The 23,272-nt window shown below is 48.5% G+C and overlaps 2 protein-coding genes and 1 pseudogene across 2 annotated transcripts in view; 1 reads left to right on the top strand and 2 right to left on the bottom strand.

The window, feature by feature from the left end:
* The window catches only part of LOC139448513 (transient receptor potential cation channel subfamily V member 6-like), a 68,332-nt gene that overhangs the window by 28,724 nt on the left and 16,336 nt on the right, over positions 1-23,272 (bottom strand). The gene's annotated exons all lie outside the window — the stretch shown is intronic.
* LOC139448512 (transient receptor potential cation channel subfamily V member 6-like) lies at positions 1,292-5,067 on the bottom strand. Its single transcript, XM_071230071.1, has 2 exons — positions 5,038-5,067; positions 1,292-3,590 (listed from the first exon to the last, which is right to left on the bottom strand). The coding sequence occupies exon 2, from the start codon at positions 3,564-3,566 to the stop codon at positions 1,398-1,400; it is 2,169 nt and encodes a 722-aa protein (XP_071086172.1). The 5' UTR covers positions 3,567-3,590; positions 5,038-5,067; the 3' UTR covers positions 1,292-1,397.
* On the top strand, positions 11,427-15,884 carry LOC139448925 (putative per-hexamer repeat protein 5; annotated as a pseudogene).

Raw genomic sequence — 23,272 nt, 5'->3', positions numbered from 1 at the left:
CCTGCTCAGGGTCGGTACATCCGGTTGCATCACCTTCGGAATCGATATGCTACAGCAACGGACACTGCAGGACAAGTGCCTGGTATGCGAAGAATTTCCGACCGAACCATCAGAAATCGTCTGAGGGAAGTGGGAATTCGAGCGAGACGACCAAAAGTTGGACCTGTCTTGCGACGTCTTCACCGTCAACGACGTGTCCGGTGGTGCAACAGAGTACAGGCATGGGATCTCGGCAACTGGCGACGCGTTTGGTTTAGCGATGAGTCACGTTTTCTTCTTCAACGACGGGATGGAAGGCAACGCGCGTACCGACGTCGACCGTACCGTTTTGCGCCGAACTGCGTTCGACAGGTGGACCGATTTGGTGGAGGGAGTGTCATGGTGTGGGGAGCCATATCCTACACGAGTAGACCACAATTAGTGGTTGTCCAGGGCAATCTTACAGCAAACCGATACATAGACCAAATTCTGCGTCCTCACCTCCTCCCAACTTTGGACCGCCAGAGGGAGCTGTTCCAACATGACAACGCTCGGCCCCACACATTACGTGCAACAGTTATTTCCTTGATAATGTGAACATCAATGTCCTTCCATGGCCGTCCAAATCGCCTGATCTCAACCCGATTAAACATTTGTGGGACGAACTTGATCGACGCGCCGTCAACGTCACCAGCGTCCCCACATTCTGTCACAACTCGCCAACGCCTTACGGGAGGAATGGCGAAGAATTCCCAAAGAAAAAATCCGACGACTTGTGCAATCTGTGCCATGGAGGTGTCGAGCAGTGACGGCTGCAAGAGGTGGTGTGACCAGGTACTGACCATGACGCCCCCTTGTGGCTACACATGTGCAATGACTGCACTGAATTAATGCTGACAATGACGACAATGCTTTTGTCGATCACTGTGTCTAATTTCATTTGATTGTGTTCACGCATATTCTGCGTAAATATTTTTACATCCGCTTAATAAATATCCTTATTTTTTTAACTATGCGTTTCTTTTTTTTTTGAACCGTGTACATGTATCGTGACGTTTTGACAAATACCATGGATATCTCATCTTATAAAATGAGATTGAAATAATGTACCTCATGATAAAACCGGAACATTTTCGGGTGAAAAGACATCACATTTGGAACCAATAAGACTAATGAAGACCTTACAATGACAAATGCGTCAGTAAGAGATGTAAGTTGTCTCACCTTATCAAGAGATACTATTTTTACAGATATACCGACACTATGTTGTGGGTTGAAACCTGATTGTATTATGTACCTGAAGAACCTTCTACTTGCACGAATGGTGCATGTTTCTACACATATATAGGTTTTTGCCAAGGATATGGTGTTAGACTTTGCATGTGACTATTAACTTTTACGATGATGTCTGTATTTATTTATATTCTCTTTCCATAGTCCTCAATATCTAGATACTGGACGGGCTGTGTGCTCTCGCCAGGGAGTGTTGCTGTCTCCCACACTTTTGTGTTCAATAAGTTGCGCAGTGATGTCAAATTAACGCTGTCTTTCAACATCTTGTCGTCCATGGAGTCAACCTCTCTCAAGCGGTCAATTTTGAGAAGATATCTCGTACTGCCATAATCTGTCTTTTCCTCTTTCCCGATGACTTTCTTCAGACATTTAGGTAGTATACCTTCAATGAATAAGACAATGGACAATCTCTGTAGCCACAACAGCTCATTTGAATTCTTAACGCTTTCGCATGTGCTTGACATTATAGCGATGAGGATGTTGAGGAGGAATATTTGGATGACTATCACAGAAAGGACAAAGACGGGGATGGACCCATGACTCGATGCTCCCTCAAGTCCTTCTATCTGTCCTTGACCAGTCATCAGATTAAATGTCGTAAGAAGACTGATAGAGAAGTTCCCAAATGTTCCAGGTTGGGTTTCCGCAAAGGCACTGTGCATTGCACTTGTAAATGCTATCATCATTATGAAAATGATTGGTATAAATTTCAGCATATCCCCAAAGAGGACTTTCTGTAACATAAGAGTAACGTAGCTGAAAGGTGAGATTCCACGGAGGAAGAAGGTTGTTGACCACCAACCAAGGATCAATGCTATCACCAGACAGTAGTTGTTTGTAACAGATACAACATTCCACGACGCGTCTGTCAGTAATGCCAAACCAAACAGCACAAATATGCACCTGTATACTCCATTGTGATGCAGTCTTGTTATATGGAATGGTTGCCACGAAAAGAATGTCCTGTGAATTTCTAGAATTACATAAAGGAGACTTATGACGATAAAGATGATGTTCAAAACCCTGAGGTTCAAGGTCTGCTTCTGCGTCGGGTCAGGATCCAGGATGGCATCCACTTTGAGATCTAAATGCCAGGTGAGGATACTCATCAGTGACAGGTGAAGAAAGAGGCCAATGTAGTAGTAATGACAGTACTTCTGCCACTTTAAGAACACCACTTCTTGGACCGTGTAGTCGTTTAGAAACGCATAAGCCGTTGTTGTCTTCAAACTGCATATGATTTCCAAAATACTCTGGTTCGTATTTTGTCTCAAGCTCTTCAAATAGGTTTTTATTCCTGAATCCTCTTTGCCTTTTGCCAGCCCCTCGGCTCTGTGGTCTGTATTCCTGTAGTCAGGTGACATCTGAAGAACAGCCTTATCCCAGGTTACCTTATCAATCTCTGTTATATCACACTCGTAGATATCAAAAACGCCGTCATGACTAGTGAAGAACTTGTATGCATCTTCCATATCAAGGATGTGTTTAAACACGTTGTCCAGACCCAACTCGGCAGCAAGATGGAGCGCTGTTTGTTTACGAGCATTTTCTCGTTGTACATTTTCTCTGTTATTAGTGTGGCTCATATACTTCTTGTTCTTTTTTGCCAACGTGTCAAACATGCTGAGGATGGCACTTTCTTTTTCTGGATAGAAAGATGCGTACAGGACCAACGAGTGAAAAACTGTATTCCCAAATGTGTCCGAACTTTTCAGGTCAGCATTTTTTTGCAGGAGAAGGTCAACTACATCTTCATCATTATTCAAAGCAGCAATGGACAAAGGTGTCCCTCCCAACATCACAGTTCCTCTTAGTTTATTTCCTACAACACGTCGTTCCATCGCTTCCTTGAGCATATCATCATCAAGAGAGTTAATCATATATTCCAATAGGTCTAGCCGATCATCCTGTGAATCTAGCTGGTCAGCAGTGTCACGTCGGGCTATCGCAATGGCAATGTGGAATGGCGTCTGCCCACGGTAGTCATCATGCTTCCTCGCACAGTTTATTAAACTTGGATCACAATCAATTATGTGCTTGGCAACTTTATTCCTCTTACAGCTAACGGCAATGTGAAGCACCGACTCTCCTGAATCTGTCGTTCGCAATTTCTGATGCTTGTTCTTCTCCTCATCATTAAATCTGTAGCTTGACAGTTTGTCTTTGTTCTTCACCTTGTCTTTCTTCTTTCCCGTCATTTGGCCTAAATATTTAATCAAAGCATCTTCCTCTATGGTCTTGTTCATTAAGTCGGATACAAATTTGAACATATTATTTCTACCTTTTCGTGCCATCTTTTCTGTTTAAGAGTTTTTATCCTGAAAATAAACCAAAGTTTAATTAACTAAGTTATTGTCTTGAACAATCTGTAGGCATGGAATTTCACAACGTTCATCAAGTACAATTACAATTTGATATTGCCGACAGGTGAGGTTTTGAGGTGAGCAATTCTTAAATAAATATTTTCTCTCTTTGTGATCCAATTAGAATGCAAGAATCCATAATGTCTTGGTAGAAACTGAAACATCCCCTTTCATAAGAGGATGAAGTATTCCATTTTAAAGTTTATTCAACACATCAGGCAATTATGACAACTGAGGCAACTTGCATAGCATTGTTTCTCTGTCATAAGAACGAGACATCGTGAATTCATCCGGAATTATACCAGATCTATGGTCTAAAATAGTGTATTTAAACATGTAGGTGTTGGTTCTAACACCGTTATCAAGCAAGTCACCGTTATCAAACTTGATAACGGTGTTATAATCTACAGAAAAACGTCGCTATTAATTGTAATAAAGATGTTCATCAATAAATCTTATCCTTACTGATCCGTCATCAACTTCTAGTAGTGAGTGAGTGAGTATTTTTTACGCCGCTTTTAGCAATATTCCAGCAATAACACGGCGGGGGACACCAGAAATGGGCTTCATACATTGTACCCATGTCGGTAATCGAACCCAGGTCTTCGGCGTGACGAGCGAACGCTTTAACCACTAGGCTACCCGACCTATGACCATATGCACACTATTAAAAAACATACCCTTGATATCCGAAATCATACAAAACTTTCTAAGGGATGAAAACATACATATGAAATGCTCATATTTCAAATCCTTAGAAACTTTTCGGAAGTAAGTGAGTTGGGTTTAACAGTATCCCAGTTACTGCGGAAGGAGAACCCGAAGTGATGCTGGTTTGAAGCGGGACCCACGAGCACGGGTATGGTGCTGACCGACAGAAACAATCGGGGCGAACCGGGATTCAAACCCAAGATCTTAGGGTACTTGCAAGCCCAATGAACGCAACACTGCACAACAAATTGCTGAACCTCAGATGTCTGGGCTAGCCGTGCCCCAAGTTTTCAAAAGAAAATCATAAGAAATGTATCTGAAATACGCTATTAGGTGTAATTTACTGGGGGTAGCTACTAACAGGAAGACAAGTTTGGAAAATTGTGAAAAAAGTTATCTCATAGCATTCATGACATTGGTGCTTGCCCATACAGCAAAGGATGATCAAATATTTCGATCTGGTTTCTTTGGGTGGAATATTATAACCAAAAATAAATTGCACCCGAAAAAAATATATTGTTGCAGAGTGTATATCTTTAAGAAAATTGAGGCTCACTGTTTGAAATAAAATTCTACGTAGTTTTATAACTGTAGCTGAACACATATATAAATCCTTGCCCCCTCCACCAACAAGAAGTTAGTTTCATGCCGAAAGCCTATATCTAAAGCCTAGACAGAAGTGTGTACTTACTTAGCACCAATGCAGCTCTAGCGATCCCACTATGCAGACTGTCGTGCAGTTTGTCTTGGATCAGCAGCTGTTTGTGTATGTGGGGCCATGGAAGATGATTGGCCAATTACATTGCAATGCAGTTTCTTTACGGCCCAACTGCCGTTGAGATTTTACAGATTATAATTGGTCCCCGGTAAACATAGCGTGTCTTACAAGGTTACTGGATAATCGGGGGGCTAGGAGCTCGGTTGGTTTGTTTGTTTGTTGCTTAACGCCGCACTCAGTAAATTCCAGCTATATTAGGGCGGCGGAGAAGACTGGTGACCTTTGCACTGTTAAGTTGCAAGAGTGCTCGTTACCATATCGACAAGTGTTAACATTGTTCAGATTATGTTATGATATGTTTATAGGTAGTCAACGTTGGTAGTCAACGTTTCATAAGTTTCAACCAGTCGAGACACATGTCCAATTACACTCGAAATAACTCGTTCTTTTATGTAAGAGTAGTGATCATAACGCGTCATAATACCTGGACTGGCTAGATTGTTGAGATTATTTTATGATATGTTTATACTATTAATATGAAAAAGACACGACAGTATTGCATTCCTATAAAACCTTATATCATTTTGGATCATTGATTGAATCATGATGTATTAATTTAAGTTACATACCGCATCACATAGAAACAGCATATTGATATTCTCAACAGAAGCCTTGGTGGTTTAGGTTGGTAGTCAACGTCAGTTATTTCCTTCAGATCGTGTATTAAAACAGAAATTCGACTCAGACGTCCTTAGACGCAGCATGTGAGTGAGTGAGTATGGTTTTGCGCCGCTTTTAGCAATATTCTAGCAATATGACGGGGGTGACACCAGAAATGGACTCCACGCGATGTACCCATGTGGAGAATCGAACCCGAATCGAGAGACTGCTTGTATACTGAATCGCAAAAGAAACGTCACCATGGAAAGATATATGAGAAACCTTATTTGTCCAAACACTGTAATCATACTTTGAGACATATTCAATAGATGAAACTTCGCAAAAACTGATCATCAAGGTTGAAATTAAAGTGTCAAATGTTCTCAAAGTGAAACACAACGCTAGCCTGTGAGAAAATGGCATCACAAATCAGTATCTCGTGTGTCCGCCATGTGCATTGATAACTGCCGTCAAACGTCGATACATGGAATGGATAAGGCGGTCGGTGAAGGACGCATGTGCATTTCAACTTGCATGGAACTCACGTGCATCGGGTTACCATGGCCGTTGGGGCGATCGGTTCTATTGTCATTTGCTTTGTTTTTTTATCATCATTTTTTTCCGGACAAGGTAATGTTAAAGTTTAGAGACTTTGACACAAATTACCCAGATATTTAAATGACAACTTTTCATGCTACATGGAGTGACGTTTCTTTTTGCGGTTCAGTATAGTAACCCGGACTAATACCGATTTTATAGCGCTAACCCACTGAGATAACAGGCCGCAATTTTAATATAAATACCCCACTTAGGCACAGTATACTGACTCCGATTCGAGCAGTCGGCTTTAGCTCCTTAACGCCGAGCTCCAGGCAGGGCAACAACAATTACCACATTTAAACGCATTTTGGTGGGACGCAGCCAGGGATCGAACCACAGATCTTCCGCTCTCCGGGCAGACGCCCTATCAAATAGACCACGGAGGCGGTCCAACAGTCTATAGGATTTTCGTTCCCCAGTGACGTCACACATTGAATGCTTAATACTGAATACTGAATCATGTAAATCGTTCCGTTCATACTTATTCAGAGGTCGGTTTTGATTCAGTCACTGTGATAACTCTTACATAAAAGCGATTAAACACGTTCCATAATTATAAGAGATGTGTGCTAAAAGCAGAGTCACTTTGTCCACGAATCACTATCAAATAGTGATGGTACATGGGCTTCGCCGAAAAATGAGAATAGCTACCGCTGGTATACGTTACAAACACATGCAAAGGCAAGACAATTATACACTACGTTTATACGAACTGACGGTTATAACGAACTGCTTTTTGGTCCGGTCGATTTGCTGTATATATGCTGTGTATATGCTTATAACGAACTACGGTTATAACGATCTAAAATTAGTGGTCTCCGAGTTCTTTGTAACCGTAGTTTACTGACACATGAATAACATATTCACGAACATCTATTCAGTCATAATTATTGCCTCAGGAGTTATGAAATAACTGACACAAGTCTGACAGAATCATTGAAGTAGACAGACTAGCATAAGATTTTCAAGCACTCCTGCTGGCATAAGTTTCAACCAGTCGAGACACATATCCAATTACACTCGAAATAACTCGTTCCTTTATGGAAGAATAGTGATCATAACGCCTCATAATACCTGGACTGGCTAGGCGTGTAGAAACATACATGTAAGGCGGATGGTCTGACTTTACGGACATGATGACGTCATCGCGTTTGCAGTGACGTCACTTGCAGGCAACCTCACAATTGACCCTGTTTACATTTTGGTCAGTGGCGGGGTATACTGGATAATGTTTTGGACAGATCCCTTCACTGCCCATGATAGCCCGTTTGTACAATATATCCCTCTATTATACTTGTTTTGTTTGTTGTTTAACGCCGCACAATATTACAGCTATATAACGGCAGTCTGTACATAATCGAGTCTGGACCAGACAATCCAGGGATTGACATCATGAACATCGATCCACGCAATTGAGAAACCCTTTCTTCTGTCTCTGCCTACTTGCTAATAACATATTACATATATTCGGTTAAGGAAAACATTGTTTTGTTATCTGTGTCTCACCGTTGGACTTTGGCCTGTAATACAACTCAAACAAATGCAACGAATGACTGTTCCTCGGGAATTAAAACATGTTCAAGCTGAGCACACACAGGTGTAAAAATCATGCGCAGCTTGTCACAACTTGCATAGCAGTGCGGTCCTTTGCAATGATATGTACAATACTCACTACATTCCCCGGGAGTATCCTGCGTTCCCTGGGAGTGAGTGAGTGTCACTGAAGCACAATCTCACCATAAAAAATGCATCTGATCTGCAATACGATACCCGCCAGGGTGGCAATAGCGTCAGGTGAAGTTTTAAGCAGCCACTTACCAGCAGAATGCCCGGGTCTTACCAGCAGAATGCCCGGGTCTTACCAGCAGAATGCCCGGGTCTTACCGACAGAATGCCCGGGTCTTACCAGCAGAATGCCCGGGTCTTACCAGCAGAATACCCTGGTCTTGCCAGCAGAATGCCCGGGCCTTACAAGCAGAATACCCTGGTCTTACCAGCAGAATGCCCGGGTCTTACCAGCAGAATGCCCGGGTCTTACCAGCAGAATGCCCGGGTCTTACCAGCAGTATATCCTGGACATTCTGCTGGTAAGACCCGGGCATTCTGCTGGTAAGACCTGGGCATTCCCATGCAAGATCTGGCTTCAGATGCGCAAAGCGATTTTAGTGCTGATGTTTGAGTTTCCAAAGTTAAATAGTTTAAAATAGTTTTAGCACTAAAATCGCGTTGTGCAGATGGGCCTAGGGACAAACCTCGTTTCCCAAATGCCTCAAAGTGCAAATTAATGAAAGCAACACTTATGAAGTAGGTTTAATGAAAAGTGAAATTGAGTACAAAACGACGACCAATGTCCATTTTATCTTTTTCGGGGGAAGTCTCGGGCTTCAGTTACAATCGGCGTCGGCTCAGAGATAACATGCTGCTTCCTCTTTTTGGCAATGATGTCCGACAGGGTCCTCCTTTGCTCGTCTGAAGTACGTTTATACGTACGTACGGCATTACTTCTATGCCCTGAAACATATGTTCAAACAGTTATAACACATATTCATCTGACCCGCTTGCTAGAGTATATAGATAAGAGGCTTTTCGAAAATACTATGAACATTTCAAAACATACAACATTTTGTTGTCATATCGCGGTTATCAGATTTATTTAAACGGTTTTCAGCAAATCTTCAGTCATCAGGGTCACCCGATTTATAGCAGGTGAAAAGTCTACATCACCATTGTGATACCTTACGAACAGTTGATAAAACAAATTGATTTTACGGCTTTCTGCATTGTTCCAATGATCATTTCGAGCAATTTCAAGTATCCCAAATAATTAAATACCATGTAGACTGATTTCTCCGAAAAAATGTCCGATAATGTAATATTTTTTTATTTTTTTATACCTACCAGTTACTTCGAAGATCATTTGCTCATCAACTTCACCACGGTATAATCTTGTTGTATGGCACATTTTTCTTCTATCTCCCGGTCACACAATGGCTCTCCAAAGCGAAACGCAAAATCGTCTACATCATCTTTATCAGAATTTCGGAAATTTCATTGATAAATGTGGACTGTATAATAAAAAAGTCTTCCCCTTCCTCGGCCATTTTTGAACACAAGTGAATGAAACCACGTGTACTTGACCCAGATATAACCTGCTCGTGCAGGGACAGGGACAGGGACTGGGATAGGGACAGGGACAGGGAGGTGGACAGGGAGGTGGACAGGGACAGAGACAGGGACAGGAGCAGGGACAAGGACAGGGACAGGGACTGGGACAGGGATTGAGGCAGGGTCAGGGACTGGGACAGGGACAGGGACAGGGACAGGGACAGGGACAGGGACAGGCACAGGCACAAGGACAGGGACAGGGACAGGGGCAGGGACAGGGACAGGGATAGAGGCAGGGACAGGGACAGGGACAGGCACAGGCACAAGGACAGGGACAGGGACAGGGGCAGGGACAGGGACAGGGATAGAGGCAGGGACAGGGGCAGAGACAGGGACAGGAATAGAGGCAGGGGTAGAGGCTGGGATTGGGACTGGGACAGGGACAGGGACAGGGACAGGGACAGGGACAGGGACAGGGACAGGGGCAGAGACAGGGACAGGAATAGAGGCAGGGATAGAGGCTGGGACTGGGACTCGGACTGGGACTGGGACTGGGACAGGGACAGGGACAGGGGCAGGGACAGGGACAGGAATAGAGGCAGGGATAGAGGCTGGGACTGGGACTCGGACTGGGACTGGGACTGGGACTGGGACAGGGACAGGGACAGGGACAGGGGCAGGGACAGGGACATAGGCAGGGACAGGGATAGAGGCAGGGACAGGGACAGGGACAGGACTGGGGCAGGGACAGGGGCAGGGACAGGGACAGGGACAGGGACAGGGACTGGGACAGGGACAGGGACAGGGACAGGGTCAGGGACAGGGACAGGGATAGGGACAGGGATAGAGGCAGGGATAGAGGCAGGGACAGGGACAGGGACAGGACTGGGGCAGGGACAGGGACAGGGACAGGGACAGGGACTGGGGCAGGGTCAGGGACAGGGTCAGGGACAGGGACAGGGATAGGGACAGGGATAGAGGCAGGGACAGGGACAGGGACAGGACTGGGGCAGGGACAGGGGCAGGGACAGGGACTGGGACAGGGACTGGGACAGGGACAGGGGCAGGGACAGGGACATAGGCAGGGACAGGGATAGAGGCAGGGACAGGGACAGGGACAGGACTGGGGCAGGGACAGGGGCAGGGACAGGGACAGGGACTGGGACAGGGACAGGGTCAGGGACAGGGACAGGGATAGGGACAGGGATAGAGGCAGGGACAGGGACAGGGACAGGGACAGGGACAGGGACTGGGACAGGGACAGGGGCAGGGGCAGGGACAGGGACATAGGCAGGGATAGAGGCAGGGACAGGGACAGGGACAGGGACAGGGACAGGGACAGGGATAGAGGCAGGGATAGAGGCAGGGACAGGGACAGGGACAGGGATAGGGACAGGGATAGAGGCAGGGACAGGGACAGGGACAGGACTGGGGCAGGGACAGGGACAGGGACAGGGACAGGGACAGGGATAGAGGCAGGGACAGGGATAGGGACAGGGACAGGGACAGGGATAGAGGCAGGGACAGGGACAGGGACAGGGACAGGGACAGGCACAGGGACAGGGACAGGGACAGGGACAGGGGGAGAGACGGGGGCAGGGACAGGGGAGAGACGGGGGTAGGGACAGGGACAGGGGGAGAGACGGGGACAGGGACAGGGGTAGTGACAGGGACAGGGGGAGAGACGGGGGCAGGGACAGGGACAGGGGGAGAGACGGGGGCAGGGACAGGGTCAGGGACTGGGACAGGCACAGGGACAGGGACAGGGATAGAGGCAGGGACAGGGACAGGGACAGGACTGGGGCAGGGACAGGGACAGGGACAGGGATAGAGGCAGGGACAGGGACAGGGACAGGGACAGGGACAGGGATAGGGACAGGGATAGGGACAGGGATAGAGGCAGGGACAGGGACAGGGGCAGGGACAGGGACAGGGACAGGGACTGGGACAGGGACAGGGGCAGGGGCAGGGACAGGGACATAGGCAGGGATAGAGGCAGGGACAGGGACAGGGACAGGGACAGGGACAGGGATAGAGGCAGGGATAGAGGCAGGGACAGGGACAGGGACAGGGACAGGGATAGGGACAGGGATAGAGGCAGGGACAGGGACAGGGACAGGACTGGGGCAGGGACAGGGACAGGGACAGGGACAGGGACAGGGATAGAGGCAGGGACAGGGATAGGGACAGGGACAGGGATAGAGGCAGGGACAGGGACAGGGACAGGGACAGGGACAGGGACAGGCACAGGGACAGGGACAGGGACAGGGATAGAGGCAGGGACAGGGTCAGGGACTGGGACAGGCACAGGGACAGGGACAGGGATAGAGGCAGGGACAGGGACAGGGACAGGACTGGGGCAGGGACAGGGACAGGGACAGGGATAGAGGCAGGGACAGGGACAGGGACAGGGACAGGGACAGGGACAGGGATAGGGACAGGGACAGGGACAGGGACAGGGACAGGGACAGGGACTGGGACAGGCACAGGGACAGGGACAGGGACAGGGACAGGGATAGAGGCAGGGACAGGGATAGGGACAGGGATAGAGGCAGGGACAGGGACAGGAATAGAGGCAGGGACAGGGATAGGGATAGAGGCAGGGACATGGATAGGGACAGGGACAGGGACAGGGATAGAGGCAGGGACAGGGACAGGGATAGAGGCAGGGACAGGGACAGGGACAGGGACAGGGACAGGGATAGGGACAGGGACAGGGACAGGGACAGGGACAGGGACAGAGGCAGGGACAGGGATAGGGACAGGGATAGAGGCAGGGACAGGGACAGGGACAGGGATAGAGGCAGGGACAGGGACAGGGACAGGGATAGAGGCAGGGACAGGGACAGGGACAGGGACAGGGACAGGGATAGGGACAGGGACAGGGACAGGGACAGGGACAGGGACTGGGACAGGGACAGGGACAGGGACAGGGACAGGGATAGAGGCAGGGACAGGGATAGGGACAGGGATAGAGGCAGGGACAGGGACAGGAATAGAGGCAGGGACAGGGATAGGGATAGAGGCAGGGACAGGGATAGGGACAGGGACAGGGACAGGGATAGAGGCAGGGCCAGGGACAGGGATAGAGGCAGGGACAGGGACAGGAATAGAGGCAGGGACAGGGATAGGGATAGAGGCAGGGATAGAGGCAGGGACAGGAGCAGGGATAGAGGCAGGGGCATGGACAGGGACAGGGGGAGAGACGGGGCAGGGACAGGGGTAGTGACAGGGACAGGGGGAGAGACGGGGGCATGGACAGGGACAGGGGAGAGACGGGGGCCGGGACAGGGGGGGGAGACGGGGACAGGGACAGGGGGAGAGACGGGGACAGGGACAGGGGTAGTGACAGGGACAGGGGTAGTGACAGGGATATTCAGATAAATGGAAACTTAGTGTTAATCTTGATAAAACAAATATTGTTATATTTCGTAGAGGTGGTCGAGTAGCCACAAGAGAGAAATGTTTTTTTAAAGGTACATGTATTAATGTTGTGCATGAATACAAATACCTTGGCATATTGTTTACCCATACACTGAATCTGAATAAGTCAGTAATTAATCTCACAAACAGAGCAAAGAAAGCTCTGTTACAAGTCCACTTTGTTATGTCTAAGCTCGGAGTTATTTCACCAAAAATGTATTTTAAATTATTTGATTCTCAAATACAACCTATTTTACTATACGGGTCGGAGATATGGGGTTGTAAAGAGTTCTATACAATTGAAAAGGTTCATCTCCTCGCTTGTAAAACGTTTTTGAATGTTGGTATGTCAACACCAAGTAATATGGTTTATGGAGAATGCGGGAGACTCCCATTGTACATTGGATCTTACACTCGTTGTTTGAAGTATTGGTGTAAAATAATAATAATGCCTGAACACCGTTTACCCAAGAAAGCCTACAACATGCTCCTACACCTCGACAATCTTGGAAAGAACACATGGGCTTCTTGTATTCGTACATTGCTTTTTACGCATGGCTTTGGTTTCATTTGGCTGTCCCAGACAATTGGTAATGCAAATGCTTTCATTAAGTACTTTCGCGTGCGTGCCATTGACATGTTTCATCAGAAATGGCATTAAGATATTTATGAAAGTTCAAGATATGATACTTATCGCCAATTCAAGTCATTGCTTGAACCAGAATCCTATTTATCAAATTTACGGTACAGGAATTCTCGTAACACCCTTATTCGTTTCAGACTTGGCCTGAATGATCTAAAAATTAACACAGGGAGATTTTCATCTATTGAAAAATCGATACGATTATGCCCATTTTGTGACATTGTTGTCGAAGATGAATACCATTTCATGTTTATTTGCCCTATATACGAAAATCTAAGAGACAAGTACTTACCGCAGTGGTCTCTATCTCATTTTAATGCTAAAAGATTGTTTTCATTACTGTCTTGCAAGGATCTTATAACTCAACATCAACTGGCTTTGTACATACAAAATGCTTTTTTGTTACGAAGTGAATTGTTACCTTGACTTTGTATTTTATAAAATATGTTATGTAACTCCGTTGTATATGGGCCTGTGGCCTTTCATACAATAAAGAATTGAATTGAATTGAATTGACAGGGACAAGGGTAGTGACAGGGACAGGGGTAGTGACAGGGACGGGGGGGAGACGGGGGCATGGACAGGGACAGGGGGAGAGACGGGGACAGGGACAGGGGTAGTGACAGGGACAGGGGGAGAGACGGGGGCAGGGACAGGATCAGGGGGAGAGACGGGGGCAGGGACAGTGACAGGGACAGGGGGAGAGACGGGGACAGGAACAGGGTAGTGACAGGACAGGGGGAGAGACGGGGGCAAGGACAGGGACAGGGGAGAGACGGGGGCAGGGACTGGGACAGGGACAGGGGGAGAGACAGGGACAGGGACAGGGACAGGGACAGGGGAGGGACGGGGGCAGGGACAAGGGCAGGGACAGGGGGAGAGACTCGGGCAGGAACAGGGGTAGTGACAGGGACAAGGGGAGAGACGGGGGCAGGGACAGGGGAGAGACGGGGGTAGGGACAGGGACAGGGGGAGAGACGGGGACAGGGACAGGGACAGGGGGAGAGACGGGGGCAGGGACAGGGACAGGGGGAGAGACGGGGTAGTGACAGGGACAGGGGAGAGACGGGGGCAGGGACAGGGGTAGTGACAGGGACAGGGGAGAGACGGGGCAGGGACAGTGACAGGGACAGGGGGAGAGACGGGGACAGGGACAGGGTAGTGACAGGGACAGGGGGAGAGACGGGGGCAAGGACAGGGACAGGGGAGAGACGGGGGCAGGGACTGGGACAGGGACAGGGGGAGAGACGGGGACAGGGACAGGGACAGGGACAGGGGAGAGACGGGGGCAGGGACAAGGGCAGGGACAGGGGGAGAGACGGGGGCAGGGACCGGGACAGGGGGAGAGACGGGGACAGGGACAGGGACAGGGGGAGAGACGGGGGCAGGGACAGGGGAGAGACGGGGGTAGGGACAGGGACAGGGGGAGAGACGGGGACAGGGACAGGGGTAGTGACAGGGACAGGGGGAGAGACGGGGTCAGGGACAGGGACAGGGGGAGAGACGGGGGCAGGGACAGGGACAGGGGGAGAGACGGGGACAGGGACAGGGGGAGAGACGGGGTAGTGACAGGGACAGGGGAGAGACGGGGGCAGGGACAGGGGTAGTGACAGGGACAGGGGAGAGACGGGGCAGGGACAGTGACAGGGACAGGGGGAGAGACGGGGACAGGGACAGGGTAGTGACAGGGACAGGGGGAGAGACGGGGGCAAGGACAGGGACAGGGGAGAGACGGGGGCAGGGACTGGGACAGGGACAGGGGGAGAGACGGGGACAGGGACAGGGACAGGGACAGGGACAGGGACAGGGACAGGGGAGAGACGGGGGCAGGGACAAGGGCAGGGACAGGGGGAGAGACGGGGGCAGGGACCGGGACAGGGGGAAAGACGGGGACAGGGACAGGGACAGGGGGAGAGACGGGGACAGGGACAGGGACAGGGGGAGAGGCGGGGGCAGGGACAGGGACAGGGGGAGAGACGGGGGCAGGGACAGGGACAGGGGGGGAGACGGGGGCAGGGACTGGGACAGGGGGAGAGACGGGGGCAGGGACAAGGACAGGGGGAGAGACGGGGGCAGGGACAGGGACAGGGGGAGAGACGTGGACAGGGACAGGGACAGGGACAGGGGAGAGACGGGGGCAGGGACAAGGGCAGGGACAGGGGGAGAGACGGGGGCAGGAACAGGGGTAGTGACAGGGACAGGGGGAGAGGCGGGGGCAGGGACAAGGGGGAGACGGGGTAGGGACAGGGACAGGGGGAGAGACGGGGACAGGGACAGGGACAGGGAGGTGGATAGAGGCATGGGCATGGACAGGGACAGGGGAGAGACGGGGGTAGGGACAGGGACAGGGGGGAGACGGGAACAGGGACAGGGACAGGGAGGTGGATAGAGGCGGGGGCATGGACAGGGACAGGGGGGAGACGGGGTAGGGACAGGGACAGGGGGAGAGACGGGGACAGGGACAGGGACAGGGAGGTGGATAGAGGCAGGGGCATGGACAGGGACAGGGGGAGAGACGGGGACAAGGACAGGGGGAGAGACGGGGACAGGGACAGGGACAGGGGCAGGGACAGGGACAGGGGGAGAGACGAGGACAGGGACAGGGGCGGTGACGGGGGCAGGGGCTGGGACAGGGACAGGGGCAGAGACAGGAATAGGGACAAGGACAGGGACAGGAGCAATCAAAGGAGCAGTGACAGGAGTAGGGACAGGAGTAGTGGCAGGTGCAGGAGCAGGAGCAGGGGGAAAAACATTCATCAGAAGGGACGTGGGAAGGGACAGAGACGTAGACACGGATAAAACAGTGGATTGAACTGCCAGACATTGACACTGCCCCCACTGTCTGCCACTTGTTCACAGGAGACTTAATTCAAAATTAACATATCTTTTTTATTTTTTTTCACGTCAGTATGTGCGCGGTCACCGGATTGTCTGGTCCAGGCAAGATTGTCTGCAGGCCGCCGTCGCATGGAAGGATGACTGCTGTGAGGCGCCATGCATCAAACACTTACTTTTTATGCAAAACACGTGTGTGGCGGGTGCAACCGGTAGAGCAGGATATCATTACCCTTTTCACGAACACCTGGTGCGAGCCTCACCCTGTCAAAAAAAGTTAACTACGGCCTTGATGGCACCGTTCATGTTTTTTACAGAGACATTCATCATCATACCACGGTGAACGTCTATTGTTATAACTCGTGTCTTCATCACAGAAGCGGCTGATGAAATAGCATCAGTTAATAATGCGACTGCACCAGATACGTCTGTAAGAGAAGACAGTGCTGAATTTTCTGATAAGTCTGTTGTCGAAGAGGATCCCATACTGTGGACAAAACGCCGTGAAAAAACATTCCATGTATGTCGGTATTCTTTAGGGTTACCCAAGGGGTCTGACTTTGTCCAACAGCTTGTTTTAATGCCTAAATGTACAGGTAGATGCTGCGATTCCGATCTAGATAATATATCAAAATCGATGGTACCGGGGAACATGTCACTCGATGCTAAGACATAATCTATCACACTACACCGTAAAATGTCCAATATATGCATAGTCACCGATTTGATAGTCAGTTCCAAATCTTCCATTCACAATATAGATGTTCAGAATTGACACATTTCCAAAAGTGTTTTTTTCAAAGTTATTTAGTTATTTGTCACATGAATATCTTTCCATCTCAAATTGTGCAAAAAAATCTACAAAGTCATCATTACCTTCAACATGGTGAAATCGTTCTCCAAATATAGTTCAACGTCACACCGGTTCCACTGTTCATGTCTCAAAGTACAATGAACCCGTGAAGATCCGGGGTAGAATAGGTCTTCAGCAACCCATGCTTGCCGTAAAAGGCGACTATGCTTGTCATAAGAGACGACTAACGGGATCGGGTGGTTAGGCTCACTGACTTGGTTGACGCATCGATGCTCATGATGTCAAACACTCAGTCTGGATTGTCTGGTTCAGACTCAATAAGGGGGCACGGGGGGCCCAGTCGTCTAAGGCGCCGCGATTCGCTGTGCAGAGTTGCGTCCCTTGGGCACGCCAGAAACCTATGATTGTGGGTTCGAATCCCGGTTCGCCCCGATTATGTTTCTAGGTTTGTCAGCACCATACCCGTGCTCGTGGGTTTCATCGAAGTGGTAAACGTCTGAGACCTGCATCACTTCGGGCTTTCCTCCCACATTAAGCTGACACGCCGTGATATAACTGTAATACTGTTAAAAGCGGCGTTAAACCCAACTCACTCACTCACTCACTCACTCACTCTGACTCAATAATTTACAGATCGCCGTCATATAGCTGGGATATTGCTGAGTGCGGTGTTAAACAACAAACCAATCCAAGTACAATGATAAAAACAGCTGGGTACTCTATCAGTGTACTCAATAAAAAAAATACAGTAAAATCTCGACCCACATTTTGTCTCTCTTTGTTATCATACCAGGTCGGTTGGAAATATAAACACACATAATGTATCTCTACTGAAACCTTATACTTTTATCAAACAGAATAGTAAAAGCAGTTTCTCCGTATCGAACATCAACACCATATCTTACCAGTGAATATTTTATCAAAACCAGTATTCCTCCCGAATACCTCACGAAATGGGACATTTTTGTTGTGGCTGGTAAACAAAAAGTTTATATTCTGAACAAAATGTCACTAAAGTAATTTTCTGTGGACCATGTTTCATATAATGCAACAATGTCATGTTGAGATACGAAAGAAACAAAGCCAATATCTGACAGTTTGTTGGTTAAACCTTCTATTTTCCAAACAATGTAAGATATGCTTTTGCTGGTTGACTCGCTGTATAACAGCCCTGGCCAACCGGATATTTCCTAGAGATTGAGTTAAAATTCGACCTTGACCGCAGCACCTGCTCCTGATCCAATCAATATCTGCACTGTAATATAATACTGTGAACATATAACTCGAATATGTGACGCTATCAGACAAAGACCCCGATATCCAGTAGACAGGGATCCGCTGTCAACATGAGCTCGGCAAACCTTGTGACCCATGGCAAGAAGCAAAACCCGAGCTCTGAGAAATACTCCTGCTTAAAATGTACTTGGCAAGCATGGGACCTAAAGCTGGATTTTAAACCGATTAGAACTCTGGGCGTCTATTTCCCACGAAGCTACACCTTTAAAACGTACACTGTATGCCAATCGTTTATTGCTGTATACACTAGCATGCATGCTGTGACAAGTTTGGCAGAAGATTTAAAACATGATTTCCGAAGCTGAATACCTGCTTGCTGGAGTATTTCAAATGCAGTTTTTTTTTCTTGCCACAGGTTCGAAGTTTTCTCATTTTTTTTAGTATGAACATTTTCAAGGACGAGCGCGACTAGTGCAAATGCATCTACATTATTCCTCATTAACTGCGGTGTACTTGCTGAAAGTTGAATACTTTGAACGGAGGGTTTGATTTAAGAAGCATGAACTATGCCATTATTTGCCATGAGACAGGTATTATGTTTGATAGCTGGTTACCTGGGATTTTCACATTCATGTTCCTTAACAAAAGCTACAAATCCCTTTCAATGACTATGAAAGATCTCTGCTAAAAGCTGAGTCAATGTGCAGAGCTGTGCCACAAACGCATGAACGTGGGTTCGAATCCCGATTCGACAAAGTGTTGCTTCTAGGTTCATCAGAGGGGGCCTTCTAGGTCCATGCCCGTGCTCGTGGGTTTTACGAAAGTGGTATACGTCTGAGATCTGCATCACTTTCCTTCCTTATTGAGCTAACACGCCAGCATCAAGAAGCATGACATTTCTCCCCACGTGTCCACCACAACCCCAGGTGGCAAAGCACCCGAACCGAACGAGGCATGACATACCACTCCCGTGTGTCCACCACAACCCCATGAGGCATGACATACCCCTCCCGTGTGTCCACCACAACCCAATGAGGCATGACATACCCCTCCCGTGTGTCCACCACAACCCAATGAGGCATGACATACCCCTCCCGTGTGTCCACCACAACCCAATGAGGCATGACATAACACTCCCGGGTGTCCAGCACAACCCAATGAGGCATGACAAACCTCTCCCGTGTGTCCACCATAACCCCATGAGGCATGACATACCTCTCCCATGTGTCCACCACAACCTCATGAGGCATGACCTACCTCTCCAGTGTGTCCACCACAACCTCATGAGGCATGACCTACCTCTCCAGTGTGTCCACCACAACCCAATGAGGCATGACATACCTCTCCCGTGTGTCCACCACAACCCCATAAGGGATGACATACCTCTCCCATGTGTCCACCACAACCCCATGAGGCATGACATACCTCTCCCATGTGTCCTTCACAACCAAATGAGGCATGGCCTACCTCTCCCGTGTGTCCACCACAACCCCATGAGGCATGACATACCTCTCCCGTGTGTCCACCACAACCCCGTGAGGCATGAGATAACACTGCCGTGTGTCCACCACAACCCCATGAGGCATGACATAACACTCCCGTGTGTCCACCACAACCCCATGAGACATGACATAACACTCCCGTGTGTCCACCACAACCCCATGAGGCATGACATACCTCTCCCATGTGTCCTTCACAACCAAATGAGGCATGACATACCTCTCCCGTATGTCCACCACAACCCCGTGAGGCATGAGATAACACTGCCGTGTGTCCACCACAACCCCATGAGGCATGACATAACACTCCCGTGTGTCCACCACAACCCCATGAGACATGACATAACACTCCCGTGTGTCCACCACAACCCCATGAGGCATGACATACCTCTCCAGTGTGTCCACCATAACCCCGTGAGGCATGACATAACACTCCCGTGTGTCCACCACAACCTCATGAGGCATGACATACCTCTCCCGTGTGTCCACCACAACCCCATGAGGCATGGCCTACCTCCCCTATGTGTCCACCATAACCCCATGAGGCATGACCTACCTCTCCCGTGTGTCCACCACAACCCAATGAGGCATGACATAACACTCCCGTGTGTCCACCACAACCCCATGAGGCATGACATACCTCTCCCGTGTGTCCACCACAACCCCATGAGGCATGACATAACACTCCCATGTGTCCACCACAACCTCATGAGGCATGACATAACACTCCCGTGTGTCCACCACAACCTCATGAGGCATGACATACCTCTCCCATGTGTCCACCGCAACCCCATGAGGCATGACATAACACTCCCGTGTGTCCACCACAACCTCATGTGGCAAAACATAAGTCTACCGTGTGTCCAGCACAGCCCAATGAGGCATGACATAACACTCCCGTGTGTCCACCACAACCCCATGTGGCAAAACATAAGTCTACCGTGTGTCCAACCCAACCCAATGAGGCACGACATACCTCTCCAGTGTGCCACCGCAACCGCAACCCCCTGACGCATGACCTACCTCTGCAGTGTGTCCAACACAGCCTCGTGAAGCCTGACCTTCCTCGCCCATGCGTTAATATAATGTTAAAATACTTTCAGGCCACAAGGCTAAGGGGGGGGGGGGGGGGGGGGGGGGGGGTCTTGTGTTCAGGCTCACTGACTTGGTTGTTTACTTGTCATCGTATCCCACTTGCGTTGATCGATGTTGATCATGATATCAATCACTTGATTGTCAGGTCCAGACTATTTTTTTATTGGCTGCCTTCATATAGTGCGGCGTCGTAGTAGTAGTAGTAGTAGTAGTACTCGGTGTCAAACAGGGAACACGTCGTCGTCACAGTAGTAGTAGTAGTAGTAGTAGTAGTACTAGGGAAACATTTTGGAATAGGTTTGAATATTGTATGTCCGATTCGGTTAATATAGTCAGTTGTGATCAGTCAATATTGGGACATGTCCGTGTGCCTCGGAGCTTTTTTGTTCAGTTATTGATACAGAACGATGAAGTATTGCCAATAAAATACCGTATTCAAAAGACAGTTATGTACTATAACTTTTGTTGTTTCACGTCACTTTTTATCCCTTAGACATATTCCAGCTATTTGATGTCGGCCTGAAATTACCCATTGATTTACATAATTTGTATCGAATCACTCATTTATAATACGATGACATGCAATCAACCAAGTCACTGAGCCTTGCAACACGATCCATTTAGTCGTCATTTTCGACAAGCATAGGTTGCAGTAGACGTATATATACCCGGAATCCCGAAGAGTGAGACATACAAGAGATGTACGAAGACATTTTAGAATTTAAAGAAAATCCTTAGTTAAATATAAGGTTCGCTATATGTGATGTATGGCCCGAAAAAAATGACTCGTCAAACAAAACTGTTTAGCTTCATTTAGAGAAAAAAAATGTGTTTGATTTTCACGTCGATTGTTTACAGACCGCAATGTACCGCCTCCGTGGTCTAGTGGTAGAGCGTCCGCCCGGAGACCGGGGTTCGATCCCCGTCTTACTAAAAGACCTTAAAAGATTGTACTTGTTGTTACCCTGCCAGGCGCTCGGCAGTAAGGGGCTAAAACAAGGACTGGTCGGCTCGGAGTCAGTATACTGTGCCTGAGTGGGGTATTCATGTGAAACTGCGGCATGGTATCTTAGTGGGCTAGCACTATAAATCGGTATCAGTCCGGACTAGTACAAGCAGCCACACACACACACACGCGTGCATGCACGTCGCTATAGAAGTGCAATAATCTTGGACGCGACGTTAAACCCCATTTCACCTCACCTACATACCGGGAGGGGGGTTTTATCATGTTGATATTAACCCACTCACGTGACTATATCAGTGAGGCATGACTGTCTCACTAACTACCGTCAGCTGTGAGTTTCCCGCTTATTCCCCTGAACAAGACTGATACCAGTACATGATCACATCTGAAACCTTTGTCATATGTCGCCATATAATCACACTGGGCGTGTTGGGCCCTTCGTGTTGATTAGTGTGATAACGAACCCTTAACATTCTGCTTGATCACTAAACGTCGTCTCTACATGTGACATATCGGTGTCACGTGACCTGTGACAACACGGTGGTAACTATACCTGCTCAGAGTATGCAAACTCAAACAGTTTGTTCCGCAAATGAATCTGAACATAAAGGTTTGAAATCTAAGGTGAAGTCAATATTTTACGAAATGACATTACAAACGTTCATGATTGTCGTAATGAGTTTTCTTTATTGAGAAGTGAGAAGGTTTAACACTATATCAATTGTATCACGGCGTGTCAGCTTGATGTGGGAGGACAGCCGGAAGTGATGCAGGTTTTAGACCCCTTCCCACGAACGCGGGTATAATGTGGATCGACCTGGAAATATTATCAGAGCGATTCGGGATTCCAACCCACAATCATAGGTTTATGGCATATCTATTGACATCAGCGCTCCTGTGGCTTTAGTTACTTACCATCACGTCTGACAATACTACCATGACAACTGATACTGGCACTACTACTACTACTACTACTACTTCTACTACTGCTGCTTCTACTACTACTATTGCTGCTGCTGCTGCTACTACCACTACCACTACCATTGCTGCTGCTACTACCACTACCACTACCACTACCACTAACAATAGTAAGAAGCAGCCATCCACGACGTGGCCGGCGACTGGGTCCCCGTCGTGTGCAACACCTACAATGTGACGTCGTCGATTGCGATGAACGTTTTCCTTGTGGAAGGAACGGCCAGAATAGAACGTGGAAATATTTCTACACTGACAAGACAAGCAGCAGATTTATTCCCAGGCATTCTCGTGAATAGGAACTCGTTCTATCATCTGGAAGGGTCAAACTGACAGCGTGTATTGACAGCGGAAGC

Source organism: Haliotis cracherodii, unplaced genomic scaffold (genome assembly GCF_022045235.1).
Source record: "Haliotis cracherodii isolate W230 unplaced genomic scaffold, xgHalCrac1.p SCAF_7, whole genome shotgun sequence".
Classification (NCBI taxonomy): Eukaryota; Metazoa; Mollusca; class Gastropoda; order Lepetellida; family Haliotidae; genus Haliotis; species Haliotis cracherodii.
Note: the sequence above shows the minus strand (reverse complement) of the source record. Positions and strands in the feature narration are given on the sequence as shown.